The sequence below is a fragment of the Colobus angolensis genome, unplaced genomic scaffold (genome assembly GCF_000951035.1).
Source record: "Colobus angolensis palliatus isolate OR3802 unplaced genomic scaffold, Cang.pa_1.0 Scaffold129, whole genome shotgun sequence".
In the NCBI taxonomy this organism is placed as follows: domain Eukaryota; kingdom Metazoa; phylum Chordata; class Mammalia; order Primates; family Cercopithecidae; genus Colobus; species Colobus angolensis.
Genome location: NW_012114141.1, coordinates 4,230,048 through 4,257,696, shown reverse-complemented (window position 1 = coordinate 4,257,696; position 27,649 = coordinate 4,230,048). Strand labels below are relative to the sequence as shown.

Here is a 27,649-nt window from a genome sequence, read left to right as displayed (position 1 = left end):
TGTTATTTATGTTTGCTTTGTGATTTCTCCCTTCACTTAGAAATTTCAAAGTTCATATTTCACTTTTTACTAATAAGATTCACAAAGAAATACAGTGGAAGCAAATGACCTTGGTAAAAGTGGGTTTTTACAATAAATGAATTTTTAATTCCAAGATTTTTTTCATTGAAATTACTCCCCCAGTTGCATTAAAAGTGTAGCGTGCAAAGCTTCCTTTTACCAGGCATCATTGTTCAGGACCTTAGTTTTTGTTGCCTTGGCAATTCCAAAAGTAGGTGATGAAAGGGAAGAAGACAGGGAAAGAAGACGGGAGAAAAATTTTCCAGATCAGAGTTCTCAGTCCTGTTGGGTCACAGACTTACTCTTGGGAGTTCAAAAATTCTAACAGTTTTTAAATTGCCTCTATTTTGATGGTTACTTGATTAAACTGTTCTAACATTTCTAAAAATAAAAATTTGCAGTGATAACTTTTATATCAGAATTTACTTCTGTTTCCCAAATTGGGATCTTTAGGAATATTTTTTGAGATCACTTTTTCCCTTTTTTTTCTTTAATGAAGATTGGGAACCGCACTTAGGAACAGACAAATGGATTTCTGTATTTCTTAAAGCATTGAAGTAAGTCTCTCCCACCCCCACCATTACTGACATTGAAGAAGGAAAAAGGTGAAGAGTTCAGTACTACTGAAAAGAGCCAACCAGTTATCTAAAAGACATATTTTGAGGCCCAGTATTAGCAACAAAGAAAATTTGTAGACCTAAACTCCTACTTTCCATATATATAAATAACAAACTTGGGGGGTGGGTGGGGGTATGTTACTCTGGCATCTTCCTGCACGCTAAATTCAAAAATGTAAATACATTAGTAAAAGAAAAAAATTGATTTCTCTTTTGGTGTCTATTTATTGTGTGAAGCTAAAGTCGAGCATAACGCACAGGTGGTTTAAAATGCTTCTCTGCCATCTGAGATCTCAGCTTGCCAGGGTATAGATGGGGATGTCACTTTAGGGAATTGGGCTTATTCAGTATGTAAAATGAGGCTGGCATAGCTTCAGAGGTTTTGTCTGTGTCTTTACCCAATTAACGATGTTTTTGCTTCCTTTTTTTTAAAACTTTTTCTCTTCTATATTTTCTTTTTTTTGATTTACTCTATAGATGCATAGATGAGAATTACCTAGATTTTTCCATCAATTGCCCTAAGATTCTTAATACCTAGTTTTCACAATATGTTTTTCCCATCAAAATACGTAGGAATTATTAGTAAATAAACCAGAAGTCATTTTGATCCTGACACTGAAATAATATTTTAGTTACAACCAAGTTACAAATATTTATATTCTTTTTAAATAAAAATCTATATTAATTTGATGAGTGCATTGTATTCTTACATTTTGAATTTTGTGTATTGTTTAAAACAAAAACTAGGTTTTATTTTCCAAATCTGAGGTTTTGTGAATTTATTTTATACTAAGTATATGAAATTAACTCACGGTAAGATTGTTTTAAAAAAGTGATTTAGATCAGGAAGGTGAGGCTCAATATAGTATTATGCATAAATATGTATAGTAAAATGAGTATTGTCCTTAGTCACAAGTGATATAAGAAGAAAATCAACTCTTGGATAAATGAAGAATAAGAAATAAGATACAAAGTCTAGGTTTGATAATATTTAGATAATATTCAGACAATACCCCTTATTGATACAGTGTGCATATGTATTTAAAAGGGAGTAATTCTGAGAGCATGTGGGATTACAATGTCTGCCTTTTTGATTCCCTGTGTTACTCTATCTATATTTAATGAAAAGGGCAGTAAGTGGCAATAAGAGACAGAAATAGTGAGACCTTTGTGAACCCTCTAGCAATCAGTGAATATCAGACCACAAATTTTTCCAGCTTTAATTACAGGCAAAAGAAAAGATAAAATTAGCATTTTAATATAGAAATATCTTAGGCTTTAGGAGAATTATGATAAATCTAATGTTGCCTAGTGAACCAGAGAGGGAATATTACAACAAACTGTCTCCTTAGGAATATTTGTTTAAATAAAAGCAACAATACTTCATCCTTATCTTTTTTAGATAGTTATCAGTATTTCAGGCTGTTTTTTGTTCCAGGTTTAAAATACCTTTAGTTAAAAAAAATAAAAAAGTAATTGGCAGTGTTTGTTTTCTATAAAACTATAAGAAGAGAAAAATTCTGTTTGCTTGGCACTAGCAAGATAATTATTTTAGGGAGAGTTTTTGCTCTGCAGCTCTAGTTCACGCGTGCCATGGCATCTCTGCACTTGGATGCATTTAGGTTATCTCATTTCAGTTACAGCGTATTAAACTAACTCCTCTTCCATGGCTGAGGTTTGCCCACCTGTCTCCCCTAAAACACCTGCAACATATGTTTGCATAACCCTGTAATGCTTTGCCTTTAGGGTCCTGAGAAATTCCCCCAGAGCTTTTCGCTTATAAACAGCTGAGCAATTCGTTTTTCTAATGATGGTTGCTTTCCCCCCAGCATTGAGGCAATAACATATTCACTAAAATAAGGGTCTCATTTTTCATCAAAGAGGAACGTTCGACATATTTTTACAGTGCTATTTCTCCTTCCAAGCTTTATTTTTCCCCTTTTGTAATCTAGCATGCTATAAAAATTAAGGGTTGGTAGCAAGTATTAAGGGAAAGAAAACTAAGTAATTCTTCATTTGTCAAATATTTTCTTTTCTTCATGCCAAACATACATTATACTGTAAATACTTTTTTCTGTTAAACAAGTACTATAGAACTTTGTCAGTTTAATGTAAAAATTGTGACCCAATAAGCTATAAAAATGATAATAATTTGGACATATTGCAGGAAATCACTTTGATTGTTATATTCTCATATGCTAGCAAACAAATGCTGCCTTAATAGTATGATTTTACACCTTTTTCATATTAGTAAACCTATGTGCTCCTATTCTGAGAAATAAGACAGCCTTTCTCCTCACATGAGATCCAGCATTCATATTTTTTCTGTGTGTTTTTGCTTTAAAAAATATAATGCTTGTCAAAATCTATCCTAAATTCATGTATAACTATTTGAAGTATGAAGCATCACCTTTTCCACCTATTTGTTATCATGAATTTCAGGTAGTCAGACTGTCAGATCTGCCCTCTGACTCATGTCTGTCAGTACTCAGTGGTATCAAAAGATAATCATGTCATTGAGTTCTTATCAAGTGCCTGGTACTGTGCTGGGAACTTAGTTCTCATCATGTCAATTAATCCTTTCTGCAGTTTTGCAGATGAGTAAACTAGAGCTAGGAATGTAACTAACTCCTTACAGTTGCTCCACTGGTAATAGATGGAGCAGGAATCTGAGTACAACCCTCGCTGACTCCTGATCCCTTGCGTCACCTATCAGGCACCTTGTGCCCGACTCTAGAGCACACGAGTGCCGTTACATTTACCCTAGTGCTTGTGTTTTCAACATATAACTTCATCTCTACATTAACTCCTACTGGTACTTTAATAAATTAGGACAGGCATCACTGGAATTGATATTCTTTTGCTCTTTTCAGTTCTGCCTATACTTATAAATAGCCAGTCCTTTGAAATATCCTGTGCTGTTCATAGCAAGATGAGACTTCTCCTTCTGTAGTCTCTATTTGATGATTCAAATGGAGATATCACCTTGGAGTGAAGAACAGGAGTTAGGGAATCAGTCCAGAAAGTACTATTTGTAATTACCTTTGTTGGATGAGTTTGATTTCTCCAGACTCAGTACAAGGAAAATATCTACCACCTTATAGTTTATGTGTACTTCTTGTAGCATCTAGTATTTAGTTAGGCTTAGTGTGAATTAGCATTTAAATATTTTTATACTATCATAACAAAATGAGTTTGAACTTAGAATATTGAAATGTTGCTATAGGGGTAAGAGTGGCAAAGAGGAGGTAGGTCGGCTCATCTACAGACTTCCATTACAGAGTGCAGAGTATGGCCAAGGGGAGTTGTTCACCATCCATAGTCAAACTCATTCTTAGACAGAATGTTTGTTTTACCTAAAATTATATTAAGGAACAGTCTACTATCATATAATATATACTTTATAAGTGAACAAAGTTAACTATAACTTAGATCGATTTCAGTTTTTATCTCTTATTTTGATCGCTGTTATTTAAGCATTATTGTAAGTCGATTTTGTGATCATGATAAATTAACAAAAGCATTTTGGAAAGTCAGAAGCATAGCATGAGTTTTGTTTAGTTTTGATTTGTTTTTTGCATATTGTTTGTTCTAGAACACTTGCATCTACCACTGTCAATTCTGCTTCTGTATGTCACTTTGTCCACAAGACTTTAATAGCTTCCCAAAATTCAGCCTGTCCACACCATGGGTAGAATGTGTTCAGCATTCTTCTTATATTGCTATAAAATAAAATGCTGAAGAAAAAGCTTTAAATAGAGCTTCAACATTAACAGAAAAGAGTTGAGTGATACTTGGGCAGTTAACAAACTGAAATCTTGTGAAAGACTTACTTCAGGCCCATCCTGGTTGGCCTAGGAAAGGCATGGTAAACCCAGGATGAACTGAATTTGAATTTGTGATTTTTGCACTTTTCTTTTTTCTTTCTTTCTTCCTTCCTTTTTTATTTTATTTTGTTTTATTTCATTTTTTTTGGAGACAAGGTCTCATTCTGTCGCCCAGGCTGGAGTGCAGTGACAGAATCTCAGCTCACTGCAACCTCCTCCTCCCAGGCTCAAGCTGTTTTACCTCAACCTCCCAAGTAACTGGGACTATAGGCATATGCCACCATACTCGACTCTCTTACTTTTTAAGAGATAGGATCTCACAGTCACCCAGGTTGGAATACAGTGGCATGATCATAGCTCACTGCGGCCTCAAACTGCATTCAAGTGATCCTCCTGCCTCAGCAGCATGCACCACCATGCCCAGCTAATTTTTTTTGTTTTTTGTTGAGATAGTGGTCTTGCTATTTTGCCCAGGCTGGTCTCAAACTTCTGGGCTCAAGCGATCCTCCTACCTCGGCCTCCCAAAGTTCTGGGATTACAGGCATGAACCACTGCATCCAGCCTGCATTCATTATGTATAGTTATATAAACTTCCCAGAACATGGAACATAATTGGTATTCCTCTGTACACAGACTAATATGAGTTAAGATATGATTACCATTTTGCTATGTTCCAAAGGAAAATTCCCCAAAACAAACGCGTTTAAAAATATCCATTGTTTTGGAAATGCTCATGATAGTTGAAGTCCTGACTGTGTGAAAATGAGTTTAAAACACAATCATGTACTGCATAATGACGTTTGGGTCAACAGCAGACCACACATATGATAGTGCTCCCATAAGATTATAATACCATGTTTTTACTGTACCTTTTCTTTTTAAATATGTTTAAGTACACAGATACCATTGTGTTGTACCTGTCTACTGTATTCAGTACAGTAACATGCTATACAGGTTTGTAGCCTGGGGTCAATGAGCTATATCATATAACCTAGGTATGTAATAAGCTATACCATCTAGGTTTTTGTAAAATATATTCTATGATGCTCACACAATAATGAAATCACCTAATGACACATTTCTCAGAACGTATCCCCATCATTAAGCAACACATGACTGTAATTGCCAATTGTTCTAATACAAATTAAGACATAATGTTAAAGTGTTGACGTAACATGTTCTGCACAATGAGAAATCACAGTTTTCATGGGGTCTGGTCTTTCTTACGTATAGAGTTTTACATGTATAGTTCTAGTAGCTCTTATATTTTAGAGAAGATTCCAGAACTTTAAAGATTAGAAATCATCATATTTTTATGAAGTTGTATTTGAAAACAAAAACTCCCTTAAGAAGAGCAAGTATTAGCCAAGCGTGGTGTCTCACACCTGTAATACCAGCACTTTGGAAGGCTGAGGTGGGTGGATCACTTGGGCCCAGGAGTTCAAGACCAGCCTGGGCAACATGGCAAAACTCCATCTCTACAAAACAATATAAAAATTAGCTGGGCATGTTGGTGCATGCGTGTAGTCCCAACTACCAGGAGGCTGAGGTGGGAGGATCACTTGAGCCTGGGATGTCAAGGCTTCAGTGAGCCAAGATAGCACTAAATGAAACGCTGTCTCCTGCCTACCTTCCCCCCGCAAAAAAAAGAGGAGCAAGTATCTCTTTTAAAATATTTCAGTTGCATAAAGTAAGAATTCCACTCATTTAATCTTGTCTCCCTAAGGAAACCATTGATAACATTTTGGTATGTCGCAGTTATCTATCCATTTATCTTCATATGTACATTTATATATGTATTTTTAACAATGATTTGAACCTGTTACCTAGTTTTAATTTGGTTTTGTTTTGGTTGTTATTTGTGTGAGATGGTATTCCAAAATTCCTTAACTTTTTAAAACCTTATTTAATAGAGATAAAATTAGCTTAATTGAAAGAGAAGAATTATAGGTAAATTGAAGAACTATACTTACTGAATCCTAATGTATAAAAGTATTGGTATCCTTTTTATTGTTCATGTCTAGATGTTGATTTTTATAGCCATGCAGTGGTGTACAGTGTTTCAGATGTTTCATTTTATGCTGTCCAGTACAGTAGCCACTTGCCACATGTGGCTGTTTAGCGCTTGAAGTGTGGCTAGTCCAAATTGAGATGTGCTGTAAGTATAAAATACACACTGGATTTCGAAGACTTTATACAAAAGAAACAATGTGAAGTATCTTATTAATAACTATATATGTTGATTACATGTTAAGATCATAGTATTTTAGATAGACTGAATTAAATAAAATATCACATTTAGTTTCACTTGTTTCCTTTTTATTTTCCTTTTTAAATGTGGCTACTAGAAAATTTGAAATTATAGATGAAATTTATATTTGTGACCCATTGTTGGACAGTGTTGGTCTAGATCCATCTGTATGTCTGTATACTTATGTTTTAGAAACATCACTGTCTTCCCAACAGAAAAGAATAACTTTCAGCCATAACCTCTGATTTTATTTTCTTAACATTTCAAGTGCTGTTTTTCAACATCATCTTTTGATTCTTTTTTTTGTTTCCAGTACAGTGGTACTTTAAACTACCTCTCCCTTTGATAGCAGTAAGTCTCCTAGGAATTTAAATATGCCTCAGTGAAAGCAATACTTGAGCCTCATTTATATGTTCAAGTTAGAGCATTATTCCTAATAATGGCTTTAAGTGCTTAGATAGATCAGCACTCCGTGTCTTGAATTGCTTGTCATTTCTTCATAAAGATGTTTCAAGTAATTGCTCCATGTGATCCCTTCTTTCATTATTTTATGGCAAAAAGTAACATAATCCTTTATTAGTTTGTTGGAAGTCAGAAAAAACGGTTCTTTTTTTATTAGCAAAAACAAAATGTATTTCCAGGTACTAAGAATAAAGAACAAAATTAGTCATGAGGGATAGTCCTGCGAAAGTTGATTTTTAAAATACATCATGAATGCACTGTCAGTCTGCCAGTGGCCTTAACCTCTTTTATTTTCCCATTATACTTGGGTCCAGGTTGTCATCAGCTATCATGAGAAAACCTATGTAATTCCTAGAGAGAGAAAAAGTTGCACTGTTAGACTTAATAGTATGGTAGTCATGGAAGCATCAGTTATCTTCATCAAGGCAATTCAGATTTGATTATTGTAGAACTGTGTTGAATACCAAACCAGTGGAGTAGTAGCTGGAGCTAAATCAAGGGATTGTCATTTTTGTCAGATGATTAGGGCTGGCTTGGAAGAGATATGAAAGGGTTGAGCTGTGTAAATATTCTCTTTTCAGCAGAAAAAGAAAAGGTCCATCATGGCCATTAAATGCGGCTTGTTAGCTTGATGAATTTCAAACTATTTAACCTTAGCAATTATATCCCCCCGCAACTCCCCCGTGCCTGCATGCAAGTGTATCAGTGTCTTGGAATTATGTCTCCAAGGATTGATATCTAAGCATATTGGTAATTTTCTATTGAGATAATATGCAGCTTTTCCATGTCCAGATAGGTATCTCAAAGGAAGTGCATGCCTTTGTTCAAAAACCCAATTATTAACTTGAATTATATGCCCAGGTAAACATGAGAACACATTTATTTATAACGTTTTAAAAACTTTTTATGGTAAATATATGTAATTTAACATTTTAGAGATTATGGTATTCATTTAAATTATGCTGTAAACATGATTAGTTTTTGTAAAGCAGAAGTATATTTGTTTAATTTTCACTTGCCTGTGAGGGACTTGATACATTTAAATAATAGATATGTTTAAATAATAGCAACACATTTAAACAGACACAGTGGACCTAATGATTCAAGGACATTTCTGCAATGTTTATAAATAATGTTGCATTCCAGAAAGGGCAGTGTTTTTGCTGCTTTTATGAAAATGTACGTCGGTCAATTTGCTTTTGTATTGTAATGGTTGTCCTGGTAATATTTGTAGTATCTGGCATATTGGCATTTATTAAACTCATAAATAAGGATAGATGACATAGAAATTGCTAACTTTAAAAGAATTGCTGAATTCTGAAATAACTCATTTTGGAACAAAAAAGTCTCAGTGTGCCATCTAGTGGACACATTTAGCATTCTGGTCATAAAAAACGAACGATTTTCTCTTCCCCCGAAATGCAGTTACCTTGACACCTTGTGTCTTTTGGTCCTTTGGCATAGTTTGTGGTTGTGTTACATCTCATATAGTTTTTAGATTTTATTATAATTTTATTCATCATATTTTTAGGAAGGTTACATTTGAAAGTTTTATTTTGAAGTCATCAGAAATCTAATGATGAATAAATCTATGTTAACTACGAGAGAGGAAAAAATAATTTTTATGTTTAATCAGAACTAAGGAATAATTTAATGAAAGCAAAACCCAATCACACTAAATTATTAAACTTTATATTATACATATTCTTTTCTGAAGGAATATTAAAATGATCATTATTATCCTCTTATATGTTAATGGATTAAATCCTTTAACTAGCTTTTTAAAAATGTATTTTTTTGTTTTAGAGAAATCCAAGACCAGTGACTTATCAATTCCATCCAAACTTAGATTATTACAAAGCACGAGGAGCCGACCTCATGAATAAAAGCCGGTAAGTCCCCTTTTTCTGGTGATAGTTATAAATCACAAGGGTAGTCTCAGAGATCATCAGGAACTTTTACACATTGCTGAAAACAATTTTCCGGATTTTAGCATATCAATGACTAATGTACATAAGGAATCTTTGTTAAATAAATTACCCAAGTTATTTTAAAGGCGTAAGAAAATGCTATATATTGACATCAATGGTAAGATGAAAAATAAATATAAGAGTACTTGTTACAATTTGAAGTTAGGCAACTTCATTTTTCTAACATGAATAAACTTGCATAAATTGTGCCTACTTGTATAATCTCTTTCTAGATTTTTGCTGTTGATTGAAAAGAGGCAGCTTTATAATATATTTTTAAATTATTTCAGTAACAAAATTAAAAATGTGCTTCCCAACTGTCTTTAGAACTATACAATAAGCTTATAAATGCATCTTGTGTGTATGTTTGTGATTGCATACATAGAAATTTTAAGGGTCACTGTAGGAATAAAAAACATTAAAATCCTACTTTTCAAAGAAATTAACATTGGCAGAAAGGGTTGATGAATGGTTTTGTTCTTTCATAATACTACATTGAGATGTCTCAAGAGTTAACTTGTCAAACCAGAACCATTTCAAATTAGAATGTAATTTCAAAGTTTACTGTGGAAGACTAAAATGTTAGTAATGATAAATGCTGCCAAGTTGTCCGAATTTTCTTCCTCAAGCATTTTGCCTATGTGTTAGCTTTTCTTCAGTAGAATTCCAACAGCCTAAATATACATTTATGGAATACATATACACAATGTGTTCTGCTGTTACTGGAGAGTTAAAAATAAGTTATAATTCCTGCTGCATAGGAACTCATATTCTAAGGGATAAGAAGAAGTTTACAACAAAATGGCTAAATTTAAACTTGAAATTTGAACCTTGTCTTAGTGTAATGTTGTTATAAAATTAGCCATCTCTGATTGAAATCTGTTTGCCCCATATATTGATGTACCGTGCAATTATGAGACCAGTTCTGTAGCCCATGAGACTTGTCTGAAGCTCTTTTCTGTTTGTTCATTTCATCTGAGTCTTGTTACACAAATAAAAATTTATTCGCTATAGTTAGTTGATCATTCAACACAACTGCCAGATTGGTTATTTTAAACACATGAAGTGCCCAGTAAAAACCCAGACCAAAATCCCTGCCTTCAGTAATCTTACACCCTAGTCAATTATATTTCTTCCCATTATGTCAAATATTTAGTTTTGTTATGTTTAAAAGAACAAAGTATATTAGTCTTTTTCTTTATACAAGACCTTTTTAGCTGGAATCCTTTGTCTTCCTCTCCCTCCCAACCCCCACAGGATTATTTTTTACACAACAGCCAAGTAAATGTCAATTTATAACAGATTATATCATACCTCCACGTAAACATCTCCAAAGGCTTCCTATTGCCACTGGCAATCCAGTCTTCTTCCTGAAGCCCTTTCCTATCTCTTTGACCTTATCTCCTTCCACTCTCACCTCTTCACTCTCATGCTACAGCCATACCAGCCTTCTCTGTTTCTTGCCCTTGCTTAGGACCTTTGCACCTAACTCTTCCCTCCTGCTAGAGCTCTTCTGCCACCCCCATCTTCCCATGCCTCTTCATGATTTAAAGCTCAGCCTAAATGTCATCTCAGAGAGGCCATTCTTAACCTCCTTGCCTATCTTCACCTCCCCTATTCACTCTATCCCATCATCATGAACTGAAGTTATATAATTCATTTGTGTATTTATAATCTGTCTCCCCAACTTCTCCACTAAAATCTAAGTCCCTGAGGGCAGGCATTTTGTCTTATCACTTCATGGCACCTAGGACAGTGATGACTGGTATAGGGAAGGCACTCAACACATATTTGTTATATGAATTTTTTGAAATATTTCAAACACCTTTTTCTCCACCACTGGAAATGTATTGTACCCATTCTTTTCTCCCCTACTTGATTTTCTTCTCTTTAGCCTTCTCTCCCCACATTTTTCTTGCACAAAATGTTGATTTTGTTTTATATATTTCCTTGTAAACACATTAAGATTCTTGTGCAAAGTATCTCTTGAAGATTGGAAGGAAGACTTTTTGTCATCCTTTTGCAATTGCAAAGCTTAACATTGAAATTGAACTAAATAAAATGTAGTAATTGAAGCAGACGTCACAGCTCAGTAAGCAAGGAAATAGTTAATAGACGGTGCTGGGAAAATTGGCAAATCCTTGAAAAAGTATCAGCCACACACAAAAATGAATTCCAAAGTGCACTGAAACAAGCAAACATAAAAATAAAAATGCAAGTGCCTATCTGACCGATAGTTACTTGAAGACTTTTAAATCTTATTTTTAATTTTTTTTTTTTTTTTTTTTTTTTTTTTTTGAGATGGAGTCTTACTCTGTCGCGCAGGCTGGAGTGCAGTGGCGCAATCTCAGCTCACCATAAGCTATGCCTTCTGGGTTCACGCCATTCTCCTGCCTCAGCCTCCCGAGTAGCTGAGACTACAGGCGCCCGCCACCACGCCTAGCTCGTTTTTTGTATTTTTTTAGTAGAGACGGGGTTTTACCGTGTTAGCCAGGATGGTCTCCATCTCCTGACCTCATGATCTGCCTGCCTCGGCCTCCCAAAGTGCTGGGATTGTAGGTGTGAGCCACTGCGCCCGAAATCTTATTTTTAAATTTTTAATTGACAAATAATAGTGTGAAGACTTTTTAACCTTATAAGTAATGGAGAAAATCACAAAGGAACAACTAATGGATTTTACTATACAACACATATTTTAAAGTAGATAGGTCAAAAATAAAGTGAATCAAAAGACAAATCAAAAATTAGGAAAATATTTGTAGTGGATGTAACTGACAAAATACAATATCATTAATGTATGAAGAATTTAGGCAGTTCAATAAGAAACACAAGATCTGGCCGGGTGCAGTGGCTCACGCCTGTAATCCCATCACCTTGGGAAGCCGAGGCGGGCGGATCACAAAGTCAGGAGATCGAGACCATTCTGGCCAACATGATGAAACCCCGTCTCTACTAAAAATACAAAAAATAGCCAAGAGTGGTGGCACGTGCCTGTAGTCCCAGCTACTCAGGAGGCTGAGGCAGGAGAAACGCTTCAACCCAGGAGGCAGAGCTTGCAGTGAGCGGAGATCGCGCCACTGCACTCCAACCTGCGTGACAGAGAGAGACCTCATCTCCAAAAGAGTAACACAAGATCCTATCTCAGTGGCCATTCCATCTCTTGCCATGGTCTGCTGAATCTTCTTCTTCCTCCAAATATTAAAACAGCCCCAACTCCACACTTCTTTTCTTCTCTGTACTCATTCCTTTGAGGATTTCAACTCAGTTCATGGCCTTACAGACCTTACAGACCATCATCTGTGGCTGACAGGTCCTTAATTTATGTCTTCGGTTTTACCCATCCCTTGCTACTTAATAAATATTTTCTCTTGGATGTCCCATATGCAGCTTAAATTTAGTATTTTTCAAACAGAACTGTTGATTCTACTCCCACACTCACATGCCTGTTATGCCCACAGTGTTTCTCACAAATAAATACCAAACTTGTTTCTCTTTGACTCCAGCCTTTTTCCTTTCTTGGCCTTAATCTGGAATGAGTGTAACAGCTTTTTCTTCTAGTAAATCATCAAACCTAATTGGTAGTCTTGGGAACCCCCCCATGGTAAAGACAAAGAGTAGGCAAAGATTTCTTATACATGAAACAAAAAACACTAGAAAAGATAGATAAAATGAACTTAAAATTAAGGTTATTTGTTCATCAAAATATGCCATTAAGAAAAAGAACAGACAAGTCACATACTTGGGGATAATATTTTTAATACATATATCCCAAATATATAAAGAATTTTTGTATGTCAGGAAAAATATAACTTGGGCAAAATACTTGAACAGCCTCTTCACAAAAGAAGATATAAAAATCATCAATATGCTATGAAGAGATGTTCAACATTAGTCATCAGGAAAATGCAAATTAAACCACAATGAGATAACATTTCACACCAACTATAATGGATTAAAATAAAATAAAAAATAGACAGTAGCAAATGTTGGCAAGGATGTGGAAAAATTTCAAACCAACTGTAATGGATAAAATAAAATAAAAAATTGACAATAGCAAATGTTGGCAAGGATGTGAAGCAATTAGAACCCTCGTATATTCCTGATGTGAATAGAAAAGTTATAACTACTTTGTAAAAGAGTTTGGTAATATCTTATGAAGTTAAACATATATCCTATAATAAAGCAGTTTAATTTCTAAGGGTTTATCCGAGGGAAATAAAAACACATATCCAAAAGCCACAACAAACAACATCAAAACAGAATGTTCACAGCAGCCTTATTCTTAATACCCCAAAGCTGGAAATAACCCAATCTCCGTCAACAAGAGACCAGATAAACAATTTGTGGTACGTTCAAATAATGGAATACTACTCAGCTATAAAGGAATGAACTGGAGTTGTCCCTGGGGGAATTGGTTCCAGGACCACCTGCATTACCCAAATCTATGCGTACTCAAGTCTCATAGTCAGCTCTCTCATATAGAAACCTGCATATATGAAAAGTCAGCCTTCTATATACATGAATTTCACATCCCTCTCTCTGCATTTGGTTGAAAAAAATCTGCATGTAAGTGTTCCCGCACAATTCAAACCTGTGATGTTCAAGGGTTAAGTATACTGCTATATGCAATAACATACATGCATCTCATAAACATTATGCTGAACAAAAAAACACTAGTCAGAGAAGAGTGAATATTGTATTGTTCCATGTATATGAAACTCAAGAATGGGCAACTAGCATGTGGTGTTAGAAATCAGAAAGTAGCTACCTCAGGATGAGGGTTTGGAATTGACTCTAAAGGAAGGAATTGACACGAAGAAATTTGTGAGTAAAAGAAATGTTCATTCTAGGTGTATTATTTGGGATGGTGGTTATACAGGTATACACAAGTGTCAAAACTCATCAGACTGAACATTTAAGATCTGTATATTATGTATAAATTATGCCTAAGTTTTGTTTTATAAAAAGAAAAAGATGTATTTGCTCTGGACTAGATAGGAGACAGTGTTACTATTTTACCTAAATTGGTTAAGAATTAACAACTCTCTTCAGAAAGAGCACTTTAGATATAGATGATTTTACACCACAAACGCTTAGTTATTTGAATACAAAAAAAAGCATAAAGTTGCATTTATATAGCCATCAGTGTCCTTTCAAATTCTGATCAACAAATTACTAATATTGATAGACATGGACTCCTTGGCTTAATGGCTTGGAGAACATTATTAGCATATTATGTCTTTACTGTAATTTAGCAATAAAACATCTGAAAAAAATACTGTCATTATGTAACTAAATAGAATTAAGCCTTTAAAAAATCTTGCTAACCATATAAAATGGAAGTTATTCAGGAGAATCTTATAATGCTTTTTAGGTTTCAAAACAGTATGTATTTATTCAATCATTAAACTAAATATTTATTGAATACTATATATAGTGCCAGACACCATGCTAGGCCCTGGGAATATAATGATTCTAAGACCCACACCCTGACATCAAGGATGTTTAGACTTATGTAAGATACCACTCTTAGGCATATGGGTTACTCCACAATTGAAGCTAACAAGTATTCATTCATTTCACAAATACTTTAATTTCTTCTCTGTGCCAGATATTGAGAGAACATCAGTGAAAAAGATAGATGTGGTGCCTGTTCTCACAGAGCTCAGATTCTAGTGTAAGTTTATAGTCACTGGAAGAATCTTTGTGTACCCTGGGAAACTGCACTTTTCCAGGACATTCTGCTTAGGCCAGCCCCTGAGAGGAGCACTCCGAAGCTGAGGCACATCCTGATCCCTGGTAGAGATGGGGAATTGTTGGCTGCTAGGCTTTCTTGAGGTAAAATAGTTACTATTACTCCATAAATGCATGGAATCCTACTGAGGAATGTGGATACATCTTAAATGCCCAGGAAACCCTCCTAATAAGAATCTTCTTTCCCTAGATCCTGGCTTCCTCTTATATGTCAGGCAGGGGTCCTGACTAACAGCCTTCTACAGAGGACCTACATGCCAGAATTAAAATTCTGGAATCTTTCATCATCAATATCAGTGAAGTTATTAGGCTCTGTCAGGGGGCAGAGGAAAACTGGGAGAGTTAGCACAGAGAATGTTATTTCTGATCTGCTGGAGTGAGAGATCAAAGAACTAATCTTGGTTTCTTCCATCTCTGTTAAGGCCTAATATAATCAGATGAAATACCTGATTTTGGTTGTATAAAATTGCTTAAGCAAGTTAAAAGACCTATAGCTGTGGAGTCTGTAAAAAGCCATCACTAGATAAAGTGACATACTCTTGAGGCAGTACTGACAGCTCAGCTACCATTTATTTCATCACCTCTTCGTAGGAGAAAGAATTACACATTTGAAAAATTGTGTTGTGTCATTTTCAAAACAGAAAATCCATGAATGTTCTGGAATAAAGAAAATATGAGATTCTACTCTTAGCATAGGAGATTACAGACTTTAAAAAATACGAAGTTCTGTTCTGTGACTATTCAATTGAGCATTTCAGTAGTCACAGATTCTTAAATAAGTTAGATAGATCTTTCTGAAGACTGGTCACAATTTAAATGTACTTTTTTAATAGCAGCAATTTCTGGTTATTTAAGGACAAAATTGGAATAAGATCTTAGTGTTAAACTGTCATTCCAAGCTTTTTGAATGAATAAGAAAATGTCAATTCCCATTTTTAAAAAGAAATGTGCAAGTAAGTTAAATCAGAGCACAGTGAATATTATCCATACACGTAATGGAAAATCTATCACTAAAATACCTAGGCAGTTGCTTTTAAAGACTTAATTATAGCAATCCATGGTGAAGCAGAGAAGAGAAATCAGGCTTCTTGATTTTTAGAGATATTCTTATCCATGAAATCACATGTCATCTTTGCATCCTCTTTCCTTATTTGGATACGCAACACAAATAAAATCCCATTGCCATAGATGTAGCAGGTATTAGCCCCCTGCTTTCCGTGTGTGTGCCTATCCCTTGTCTAACCTCTACTTCCTAATCGCTTCTGGTCCGGGGCCGGGGTTCCCATGAGTATATTTATTCCCTCTAGATCATCATTACTTCTCCTCTTGCATGACAGCCCCAGTGCACCAACTCTTTAATAGCCTCCAAACAGCAAAGAAAATAGTAGCAAGGCCAATTATGGCTAAAGAGCCAAGTCTGGTGAAAGCATCGTAGGTCTTAAACAGCTAAACAGGAACTTTATCAATGGTTCCACAGCTACAGTGGTTTTTTTACCACAGATAAAAGAGTGGACCATGATGAACAAATCACCAGGGAATAATATGGGTTATAAGGGTTGCATATAGAAGTGGAAGAACTCTTTGGTAAGATTATCAAGCTTGTTTCCATTCATACTCCCTCACTGGTGACTAAGGGAATCCAGGGAATTTTACCAGTGCATGCTTATTTCTTATTAACTTGCTAATAGGAAAGGTGCTAATAAGAAAGGTGAAACTTTTTGTTGCTTCAATTTTCATGTATTTGACTAATTGTGGATTTGAACTGCCTTGTAAATGTTTATTTGTGCTGTCTGCAATTCTTGGATTTAGTGCCAACAAGACAAACATTGAGTTTATATTTTAATGCAAGAAACAATCAAAATATACCACAATAATTTTTAAAGCTAAAAATAACATCAGGAAGTGAGAATTTCTATAAAAAACACAAAACTAATAACAAAGCAAGGAGATGGAGTAAAGGAGTTCATTGTTTTAAATAAAGTAGTCAAAGTGAGTGTCTCTGAAAAGATACTATTTGAACAGAGACTGAGTGTGAGTCTCTGTTCAGTGAGTGTGCCACATGGATTCTTGGGGAAGAACATTTCCCGTTATAGGGAAATGCAAGTACAAAGCTTCTGAAGTGGAAAAATGATTCTGTGCTTGAGGAATAGTCAGCAGGCCAGTATGGCTAGAGCCCAGTGAACAACAGGTGAGGGTGTTAGCAAATGACATTGGTAGTAAATGAGGTTGGAGAGATAGTAGGAGGCTAGATCATGTAGGGCTTGTCTTACAGGCCATTGAAAAGGCTTATGGTTTTATCCTAAGATTTTTGGGAATTCACCGAAGGGCTCTGAATGGTGGAATGATATGATCTGACTTAAATTAATCTGACTGCTGTGTAGAAAATAGTCTATAAGGAGGAGAGGAAACAGAGACTAGTTAGTTAGGAGGTGAGCAGCAAGATTAGCAATGATAAGGTAACATGGTATTGGCAGCGCAGAAAGAGAAAAGTGATTTGTTTCAGTATATACTTTGACTAGCATTTGCTGATGGACTTGATATGTAATGTAAGAGAAAAACAGGAGTCAAGGGCAATTCTAACTGAATTGCGCTGGGTAACTGGGTATTATTACAAGCACACTTCATTTTATTGCATTTTTTACATATTGAAGGTTTGTAGCAACCCTGCACTGAGCAAGTCCATCAGCACTGTTTTTTCAATAGCATGTGCTCACTTTGTCATATTTTGGTAATTCGAGCACTATTTCATACATGTTCATTATTATACCTGTTATGATGATCTGTAATTAATGACCTTTGATGTTAATCTTGTCATCGTTTTGGGGCACCGTGAACTGTACCCATATAAGACAGCAAATTTAATCAATAAATATGTGTGTGTTCTGACTGTTCCACCAACTGGCTCTTTCCTCATCTTTCTGCCTTTCCTTGGGCCTCCCTATTCCTTCAGACTTGGTAATATTGAAATTAGGCTATATTAGGCCACTTTTGTGTTGCTATAAATACCTGAAGCTGGGTAATTTATAAAGAAAAGATGTTTAATTGGCTCACAGTTCTTCAGGCTGTACAAGCCTGGTGCCAGCATCTGCTGGGCTTCTAGGGAGGACTCAGGGAATTTTACTCTTGATCAAAGGGGGAGCAGGCAGGCATGTCCAGCAAGAGAAGAAGGGGCAGGTCCTACACATTTTTGAACAACCAGATCTCGTGTGAACTGAGAACAAGAGCTCACTTATCACCAAGGGGATGGCACCAAGCCATTCATGAGGGATACACCCCCATAATCCAGACACCTCTCACTAGGCCCCACCGTCAACACTGGAGGCCACATTTCAACATGAGATTTGGAGGGAAAACACATTCAAACCAATTAATAACCCTTTAATAGCTTCTAAGTGTTCAAGTGAAAGGAAGAGTTACACATCTCTCACTTTATATCAAAAATTGGAAATGTTGAAGCTTAGTTAGGAAGGCATGTCAGAAGCTGAAATGGGTCAAAAGCTAGGTCTCTTGTGCCAAACAACTGAATCATGAAAGCAAAGGAAAAGTTTTTGAAGGAAATTAAAAGTGCTACTCCAGTAGACACATGAATGATAAGAAAATAAACAGCCTTATTGCTGATATGAAGAAAGTTTGAGTGGTCTGGATAGACAGTCAGACGAGTCACAACATTCCCTTATGCCAAAGCCTAATCTAGAGCAAGGCCCTAACTCTTCAATTCTGTAAAGGCAGAGAGGGGTGAGGAAGCTGCAGAAGAAAAGTTAGAAGCTAGCAGAGATTGCTTAAGGAGATTTAAGGAAAGAAGTTGTCTCTGTAACATTAAAGTACAAGGTGAAGCAGTGACTACTGATATAGGAACTGCAGCAAGTTATCCAGAAGATGTAGCTATGATAATTGATAAAGGGGGCTGGCTACACTGAACACCAGATTTTCAGTATACATGAAACAGCCTTCTACTGGAAGATGCTACAAAGGACTTCCATAGCCAGAGAGGAGGATCAGTGCCTGGCTTCAAAATTTCAAAGGGCAAGCTGTCTCTCTCTGTCACTGTTGAGACCTACCGTTCAGAAAAAAATATTCCTTTCAAAATACTACTTCTCACTAACAATGCACCTGGTCACCCAAGAGCTTGCACCCAAGCATTAATCAAGGGGATTAATGTTATTTTCATGCCTGCTGATACAGTAGCTGTTCTGCAGCTCACAGATCAGGAGTAATTTTGACTCACAAGCCTTATTATTTAAGAAATACATTTAATAAGGCTATAGCTGCCATAGATAGTGATTCCTCTGATGGTTCTGGGCAAAGTAAATTGAAAACCATCTGGAAAGGATTTACCATTCTGGTTGCCATTAAGAACATTAATCATTCATGGGAGGATGTCAAAGTATCAACATTAACAAGAGTTTGAAAGAAGTTGATTTTAGAAGAAGTTGATTTCAACCCTCATCTTGGAGGGATTCAAGACGTCAGGCTGGGCGTGGTGGCTCACGCCTGTAATCCCAGCACTTGGGGAGGTGGAGGCAAGCAGATCACCTGAGGTCAGGAGTTCGAGACCAGCGTGGCCAACGGGCGTGGTAGAGATGGGTGAAACCCCATCTCTACCAAAAATACAAAAATTAGGTGGGTGTGGTGGCGGGTGCCTGTAGTCCCAGCTGCTCGGGAGGCTGAGGCAGGAGAATCGCTTGAACCCAGGAGGCAGAGGTTGCAGTGAGCAGAGATTGCGCCACCACACTCCAGCCTGGGCGACAGAGTGTGGCTCTGTCAAAAAAAAAAAAAAAAAAGACATCAGTGGAGGAAGTAACCACATAGGGTGAAAATAGCAAAGGAACTAGAATTAGAAGTGGAGCATAAAGTTGTGGCCAAATTGCTACAGTCTCATGATAAAACTGTAATGGATGAGGAGAGTTCTTACAGATGAGTAAAGTGATTTCTTAAGACGGAGTCTAGTCCTGGTAAATATGCTATGAACATTGTTGAAATGACAGCAAAGCGTTTAAAATATTACATAAGCCTGGTTGATAAACCAGCAGTCGGGTTTGAAAGGATTGACTCCAATTTTAAAGAAGTTCTACTGTGGGTAAAATGCTATCAAATAGCATCACATGCTATTGAGAAACCTTTCTTTAAAGGAAGAGTCAATCAGTGTGGCCAACTTCATTGCTGTCTTATTTTAAGAAATTGCCACAGCCACCGCAGCATTCAGGAACTATCACCCTGATTATTTACAAGCCATCAACATTGAGACAAGATCCTCCACCAGCAAAAAGCTTAAGACTCACTGAAGGCTCAGCTGATCATTGGCATCTTTTGGCAACAAAGTATTTTTTAATTAGGATGTTTACTTTTTTTTTTAGACACAATGCTATTGCACACTGAATAGACTGCTGTATAATGTAAACAGAACTTTTATATTTACTGGGAAACCAAAAAATTTGTGTAATTCACTATTGTGATACTTGCTTTGTTACAGTGGTCTAGAACAGAACTCATAATAACTCTGAGGTATGCCTGTACAAACTTTCAGTTGTCCTCTCCCAGTGGAGTGCTTAATTCTCCCAGCAAGATGTATGAAAACACATGCAAAGTGTTGCCAAGTAGGGCTGCTCACCTAAGCCTTGGTGTCCCTCGGAATTTTTTATTGGGAGTCAGTCATGTAGGCATGGAGAGGTCAGACTGATACAGTGTGACCCAGGACCCAGATGAACAAAAACGGGTGTTTACTATAAATCCCATTGTTAGTGTAAACAATTTGTTGTGACCCAAGGCCCAGATATACAAAGATGCTTTTATCAGGCAGGATATTCCAAAGGCTTATAGTTTATCTCCCAGGAATCAGTCAAGGGCCAGTCCTTTGAAAGTTACAGGCTTTGGGTAGCACAGGTATGCTGAGTTAACCCTTCACGGTACAGTCAAAGATACTCTCTTGTTTTCATGTAAAAGTTGTATGGTTCTACCATTTGAATTTAAATTTATGATCCACCTCAAATTAATTTTTGTGTGTAGAATGAGGTGAAGATTGAGGTTCATCTTTTTAAAGATAGATATCCAGCTGTTGAGCATCATTTGTTAAAAAGTCTTTCCTTTCTCCACTGAATTAAATAGGATCCTTGGTTGAAAATCAACTGGCCATATATGTGTGATCCATTTCTGCACTCTGTTTTTTCTCTAGTAACATACTGGCTTAATTATATAACTTTATAGCAAGTCTTGATTCTAAGTAGGCTGAGTCCTCCAACTTTGTTCTTTTTTATTATTTTCGCTATTCTAGTTCCTTTGCATTTTCATATAAATTTTACAATCAACTTTCCAATTTCTATAAAAATTATTGGGATTTTGATTGGAGTTACATTTAATATGTATAACAATTTAGAAAGAACTGATACTTAAACATTATTGAATTATCTAATCCATGAACATGGGCTATCTCATCCTTTAGTTAGGTTGTCTTTAACTTCTCAGCAGAGTTTTATAGTTTTTTTTAATTAAGAAAAAAATGTATTCCTCTGTTTTTCTACATCTAATCTGTTCCTTTCTATGCCTGCATTTTAAAATGTAACTGTTTAATTTTACAGACCCAAATGTTTCTTTATATTTTATTGGCTTCTGCACCCCTACCTTCAAACCGTAACAGTTAATTCTTAGTAAATGTTTACTGCAGCTGCATTTTTTTAAATTATGAAGACATATAGTGATTCTCAAAGTGGGAAAAGAGAGGTGAAGAGGGCAAAAACTTCCCAAAGTGTGAACATTTCAGGATTATATTCTCTTCCCTTCTCATGTATTTCTGGCCTAGGCCAGAAAATCCCTAACGCTCTAGAGATTCTGCTAGTGTGAACCATGGTTATTAATGGGAATGATTTCGTATCCCTCAGGTACAGGTAGGAAAATAAATTAGTTCAAAACTACCACTCTCAAAATAGAAATCGCAGTATCTCTTCTCACTACATTAAATGTTTTTATGGTAGAAAAAAGTATAGGTAGAACAATTTGAAAAAATGATAGAAAGAAATATGTTTCCCTTGAAATTCAACTCTTAAGGAATAAGTACTGACAAGCTAACCTTCATCATTTAGTTTTAATAAAGATCTTTAAGAATCTAGAATTCCTTGAGATGAGGAGTGAGTTTACTTTCTAAAATAACAAACCTTACAGTATGGCAAGCAAATTAAAATTAGATATAGAAGTCTTTCATTGAAGTAAATTTGAAACATTCAACTTCAAAGTTAAAGAATTAAGAACTTTAGAAACATTCCTATTACAGAATTCAAAACCTTCAGCTTATAGATTTTTTGAGACTAGGTCTTGCTCTGTTGCCCAGACTGGAGTGCACTAGTGTGATCACAGCTCACTACAGCCTCGACCTCCCAGGCTTAAGCAGTACTCCCACCTTAGCCCCTCAAGTAGCTGGGACTACGGGTGCACACCACCATGGCTGGCTTTTTTTTTTTTTTTTTCTCCATAGAGACAGGGTCTCACTATATCACCCAGGCTGGTCTTGAACTTCTGCAGTTGTCCTTCCTTGGCCTTCCAAAGTACTGGGATTACAGGTGTGAGCCACCACACCTGGCCTCTAACTTACAGAATTTTTAAATAGAAGTATATCCTGATTATTACCTTAGATGTTAGAATCATCTTGAATGTATTATGTTGCAACTCTGATGCATGTTTTAAGTTTCCAAATAGATTGATATCTATAAGCATGGAATCAATATAAACCATAATCCACCCAGCAGATCAATAATGACAGAGTTAGGAGTATACAGAGGTGCAAAGAGAATATTGTTTCTTTCTCCAAACCAGAGATACATAGATATATGTTTAGTGGCATCAATTTATTTTTTCAAAGTATCCCACTACATTAAATGTTTTTATGGTAGAAAAAAGTATAGGTAAAACAATTTGAGAAAATGATAGAAAGAAAATGAGACTATGAAAGAAAGAAGGGAAGAGAATAGAAAAGAAAGTTCTTGGAAGGAAGATAAAGAGGAGGAAAGAAGGGCAGAAGGAATGGAATGGAAACTGAAGGTGAATCTAAGGACACAGGGCACATAGGCACTTTCATTTGGAGATGGGGTTTGACTGACATTTCTCAAGGTCCTATACTAGTATACAAGCCTGTTATTTGGTCCTTTTATCTGAGTGATGTGATAAATGTGACAATAGATGCCATTTGGCACTGCAGATCATAAACTCTTAGAGTTGGAAAGGGGCTTTCCTTTAATACTGTCTCTCAGGCGTGCCAGGACTAGGACTAGGACTGGGCTGTGTATCTAAAGATTATTTTTCTGGGAGGCCGAGGCGGGCAGATCGTGAGATCAGGAGATCGGGACCATCCTGGCTAACACGGTGAAACCCTGTTTCTACTAAAAAAATACAAAAAAATTAGCCTGGCGTGGTGGCGGGTACCTGTAGTCCCATCTACTCGGGAGGCTGAGGCAGGAGAATGGCGTGAACCCGGGAGGCGGAACTTGCAGTGAGCCGAGACGGCGCCACTGCACTCCAGCCTGGGCGACAGAGCGAGACTGTCTCAAAAAAAAAAAAATTATTTTTCAATCTCAACTTCTACAGTTCTAGGATTGGAGCCCTTACTTTTGTAAATGAAGCCTGTTTTATCACCAGATAAGAGTTCCTGTGTCATAGCTTTTGTAACTCACTCTTTTAACTTTTGTAACTCATCTTATTTCTAAGCCACACCAAAAATGGGCTGCTTTCCCTCATGGCATTCCTCACTGTGTTGTATGTAAGACTTACTCCTCAGGTTTTGCAGTCATTCCTCTTCCAGCGTAGTTTTCAGCTTCTCTACTGTTCCACTCTATTTATAAACACAACTCAATTCTTTCAGAAATTAATTCATTATCAAAGCTGATTGCCAAAGTTATACAATATCTTCTGCAGTGTGAGGACTCATCTAGTATTAGTGCAGTCCAAGGATCATAGTTTTCTTCAGTATCATCACTGTGAACTCATATTAGTCTTGTCAACCAAACCAAACCCAATCAAAACATTAATGTTTGGGAGTTTTGAATTTTTAAAAAATTTAAAATCATGTTATCCGTGCCTTCTTGTTCTGTCTGTAATGTGCAATTATAAAAAGTTTTAAAATAGTTGCATGAGCTTTTATTTATCTTTGTTAAATTTTATGTTTACTCTTTCATGCTAGCCTGTTGAGATTATTTTAAATTGCAAATTTTTTAGTCCTTTTTTCTTTTTGCTCTTACTACTGTTTTTAATTTATACACAATAATTGTATACATTTTGGAGGTAGAGTGTGCTGTATCATACATGGATACAATATGTGATGATCAAATCAGAATAATTACTATATCTGTTACCTCAAACATTTATCATTTACTTTATGTTGAAAACATTTAAAAATTTGCTTTTTTTTTTTTTTTTTTTTTGAGACAGAGTCTCGCTCTGTCACCCAGGCTGGAGTGCTGTGGCCTGATCTCAGCTCACTGCAAGCTCCACCTCCTGGGTTCACGCCATTCTCCGAGTAGCTGGGACTACAGGCGCCCGCCACCTCACCCGGCTAGTTTTTTGTAGTTTTTAGTAGAGACGGGGTTTCACCGTGTTAGCCAGGATGGTCTCGATCTCCTGACCTTGTGATCCGCCCGTCTCGGCCTCCCAAAGTGCTGGGATTACAGGCTTGAGCCACCGCGCCCGGCCAAAATTTGATTCTTTTATTTGATATATTGGGTGTCTCTTTAGCCTTTGGTCTGAAATTCAATAAGCACATATTTTCATTCTTCTATTCACAAAGTTGTAGAATGTTCAATCTAAAAAGTACCTAAAATCTCATAAAATTCAGCTCCCTTATTTTAGGATGAGGAAACTTGGATCCAGACAGGATAAATAACTCTCTCATGGTTACACAACTCATTAACAGAAAATTATGACCATCCTAAAAGATGGATTGGTAGCAAGTCTGTGAACCAAGACTGAGACACATATAATCACCAGTAATACTTGGTGGGTGCTAGAATATTGAACAATATGCTTGGGGTACAATTGTCCCACTATATCTGAACATACATTATTCTCCATTATTTCCACAGGTACTGACATATCTTAACAAAATCTAACAGACCTTTCACACTATCAGATGAAGAAGTAAAGTTGCCTTGGAATGACTTTTTAGTGAACCATACTGTCTACTTGTAATAAAAGATACTCATTTCTAAGTAATTAGTAAAATTATTTATATACATCAGTTTATTTTCTATTTTGTCCTTTCCATAGTCTTTTTGAAAAATCAAAACATTTTCCCACTTCCATTCCTCCAATATTTCTGTTTTATTCAATAAATCAAAATAAGTAATATATTTAAATGCAAACAAACTCAGCCATCTGAAATTTTTAATTGTACCTAAATGACAAATGAGCCAACAAGGCTATTTAGAAAATGAGAGAAAACTTTCATGCTATTGTTAAAACCAAGTGTATGTGTAGCTTTAAATGCTTTTATTGGGAGGGAGAATAAAGGATGAATAATTGAATGAATGAACGGAAGTATTCAACCTTGGAAAACACAAGGAAAAGAAATAACAAAAATATATATAAATTAGAATATAGAGAAAAATAATTTGAAATAAATTGAAGTGATTCTTTCACAAAAGTATAGCTAAGCATCTAATAAGATTTTATTGCAGAAAAAGTGAAATAAACAAATATTAGATATTAGCAAATCTAAAAAATAAATATAGAGGAAAAAAGGAGATAAACTAGAATGTTGTAAATACTTAGATCCAGGAAGGAAAAGGTTGTGGAGAATTTTTATAGAGGTGATAATGTGATAATCGTTTTTTAAAAGCTTCAGAAAGTTTATAGAAATGTGATAAAAACAGGCCATGACTGGCAACTACGAAGGCATTGGAGGCCCTAGAAGCTCTTTCAGTAGAGTGCGGGTCAGAAAGCCAGGCTGCAAGACATTAAGTAGGCAATAAACGTCTAGGAAGAGATAGCTAAAATCACCTGTTTTCATTCACAGTGTAGCCTGGGATTTCTTCACCTGCTTGTGAGGAACCAAAAATAGAAATTAATGCAAAACTTACTTTTTAAATATGTTATATTTGATTATTTTAAAGTTGGAATATCAGATACTGTGTTGGTCTTAAGAACATTTTATGAGGTAATTCGTGGTTTTGTTTTTTTAACATTTATATCCTAGTATACTTGCAACTTTGTCCTATAGATGCCCATGCAGTATGATGGCATGAATTAACACAACACAGAAATTGAGATCAGTTGACCATGTTCTCTGCTAACTTTGTATAGTAATGCTTCTCACTAGAAGAGAAACCAGTGTTTAAAAACCGAAGATAAGCTCAACAATGAATTCAGGTCAGAATAGGGTGCTGGTACAGGTATTTCGAGGAGATTCTTGGATCTTCAGAAAGTTCACCTATTGGTACTGACTGAACTTGTTAAATGAGATTGTGCCAAAAGTAAGTTCCTGGCAGAATTTTAAAATAATCTCTCCTAAACAGTAATATTTTTAATAACAGTAGATAGACAATAGTAATGAAAGACTTCAATTATACAAAATTGGTTACTCATTAGATTTGCTATTCAATGTCTTGTTAACTCCAGATTCCTCTTGCTGTTTATTATTCAACACTATTAACACATTGCACTCCATCTTTAATCTAATCTAATCTAATCCCTGCTGTCCATCAGATCTCTGACAACTACATAAATTTTCATTAATTTAGCACACATGACTTAGTCATACACATCACAGCCATTAATAATTGTTGGAAGTTGTTTAATATTTCACATGAAGAATTCTACTGCTCGTATTTCAGTTCTAAATTAGATAACTTTGGTATAAAAACTGTTATGCCTAGAAAAACAGACAAGCTCTGGACAGATTGCTTTCTCTGTATGACTTACAATCGCTTATATCCAGAAGACACATAATCACCTTCAACTGTTGTTTTGAAAAAAAAAAAAAAAACATTCTTCTAGAAGCTGTGAGTACTGAATGAGGGAGAACATGGTTAAAAACAAAACAAAAAAAATGTTCAAAAAAAGAAAACAGTGCTCATCCCCTTTTAAGAGCTATTCACATGAAAAATTGCTCCTCATAAACTTGATCTATATGTTTTTCATGGTTATTAGTAGTAATGAAGATGCATTAACCATATTCTCTTGATAATGCTCTAGCACTTTCTTAGTACTTTTATCAACATATAAATTTTACAACTGGCAATATGGGAATTCTGACTAGTACATTTTTGTGTATAAAAAAGGGTAACAACATTATAACTTCTTCATATCTGGGAATTATGAATCCTGACTTGCAAACAAGCAAAACTAAAATGCAGCAGAACTTCAGCACCATGATAGCTTTTCTCTCTATACTGTCACTCACAGGAAATGGGAATGTATGCAGGCTGCTGAGTGGAATGTAATGCCAGAGGTGAATGCCTAGTTAATCCAGAATTTATGAGTTTTTTTTCATTTCATTCATTCTTTTTTCTCAATAAGCATACATTGAGTGCCTTGTCTGTTGCCAACCTATGGTAAATGTAAATTAAGAATGCTCTACTTCACTAGGAAGCATCTAAAAAATGAAAGTAAGTGGTGCATAATCACTTTATATCCTTATCTCCATTAGGAAACATTATTTTAAATAATTTTTAGAAGGACATTTAAATAGCTCAATTCCTTAAAGATGAAACTTGATGCCAAAGGAACCATTTG

General features: G+C 35.7%; 1 protein-coding gene across 3 annotated transcripts in view; it reads left to right on the top strand.

Moving 5' to 3' along the window:
* The window catches only part of TBC1D5 (TBC1 domain family, member 5), a 582,411-nt gene that overhangs the window by 466,957 nt on the left and 87,805 nt on the right, over positions 1-27,649 (top strand). For all 3 annotated transcript variants that reach the window (XM_011933724.1, XM_011933723.1, XM_011933725.1), the window contains one exon: positions 9,024-9,109. In XM_011933724.1, the coding sequence (XP_011789114.1) occupies positions 9,024-9,109 (86 nt within the window). The remainder of the gene's footprint in view (positions 1-9,023; positions 9,110-27,649) is intronic.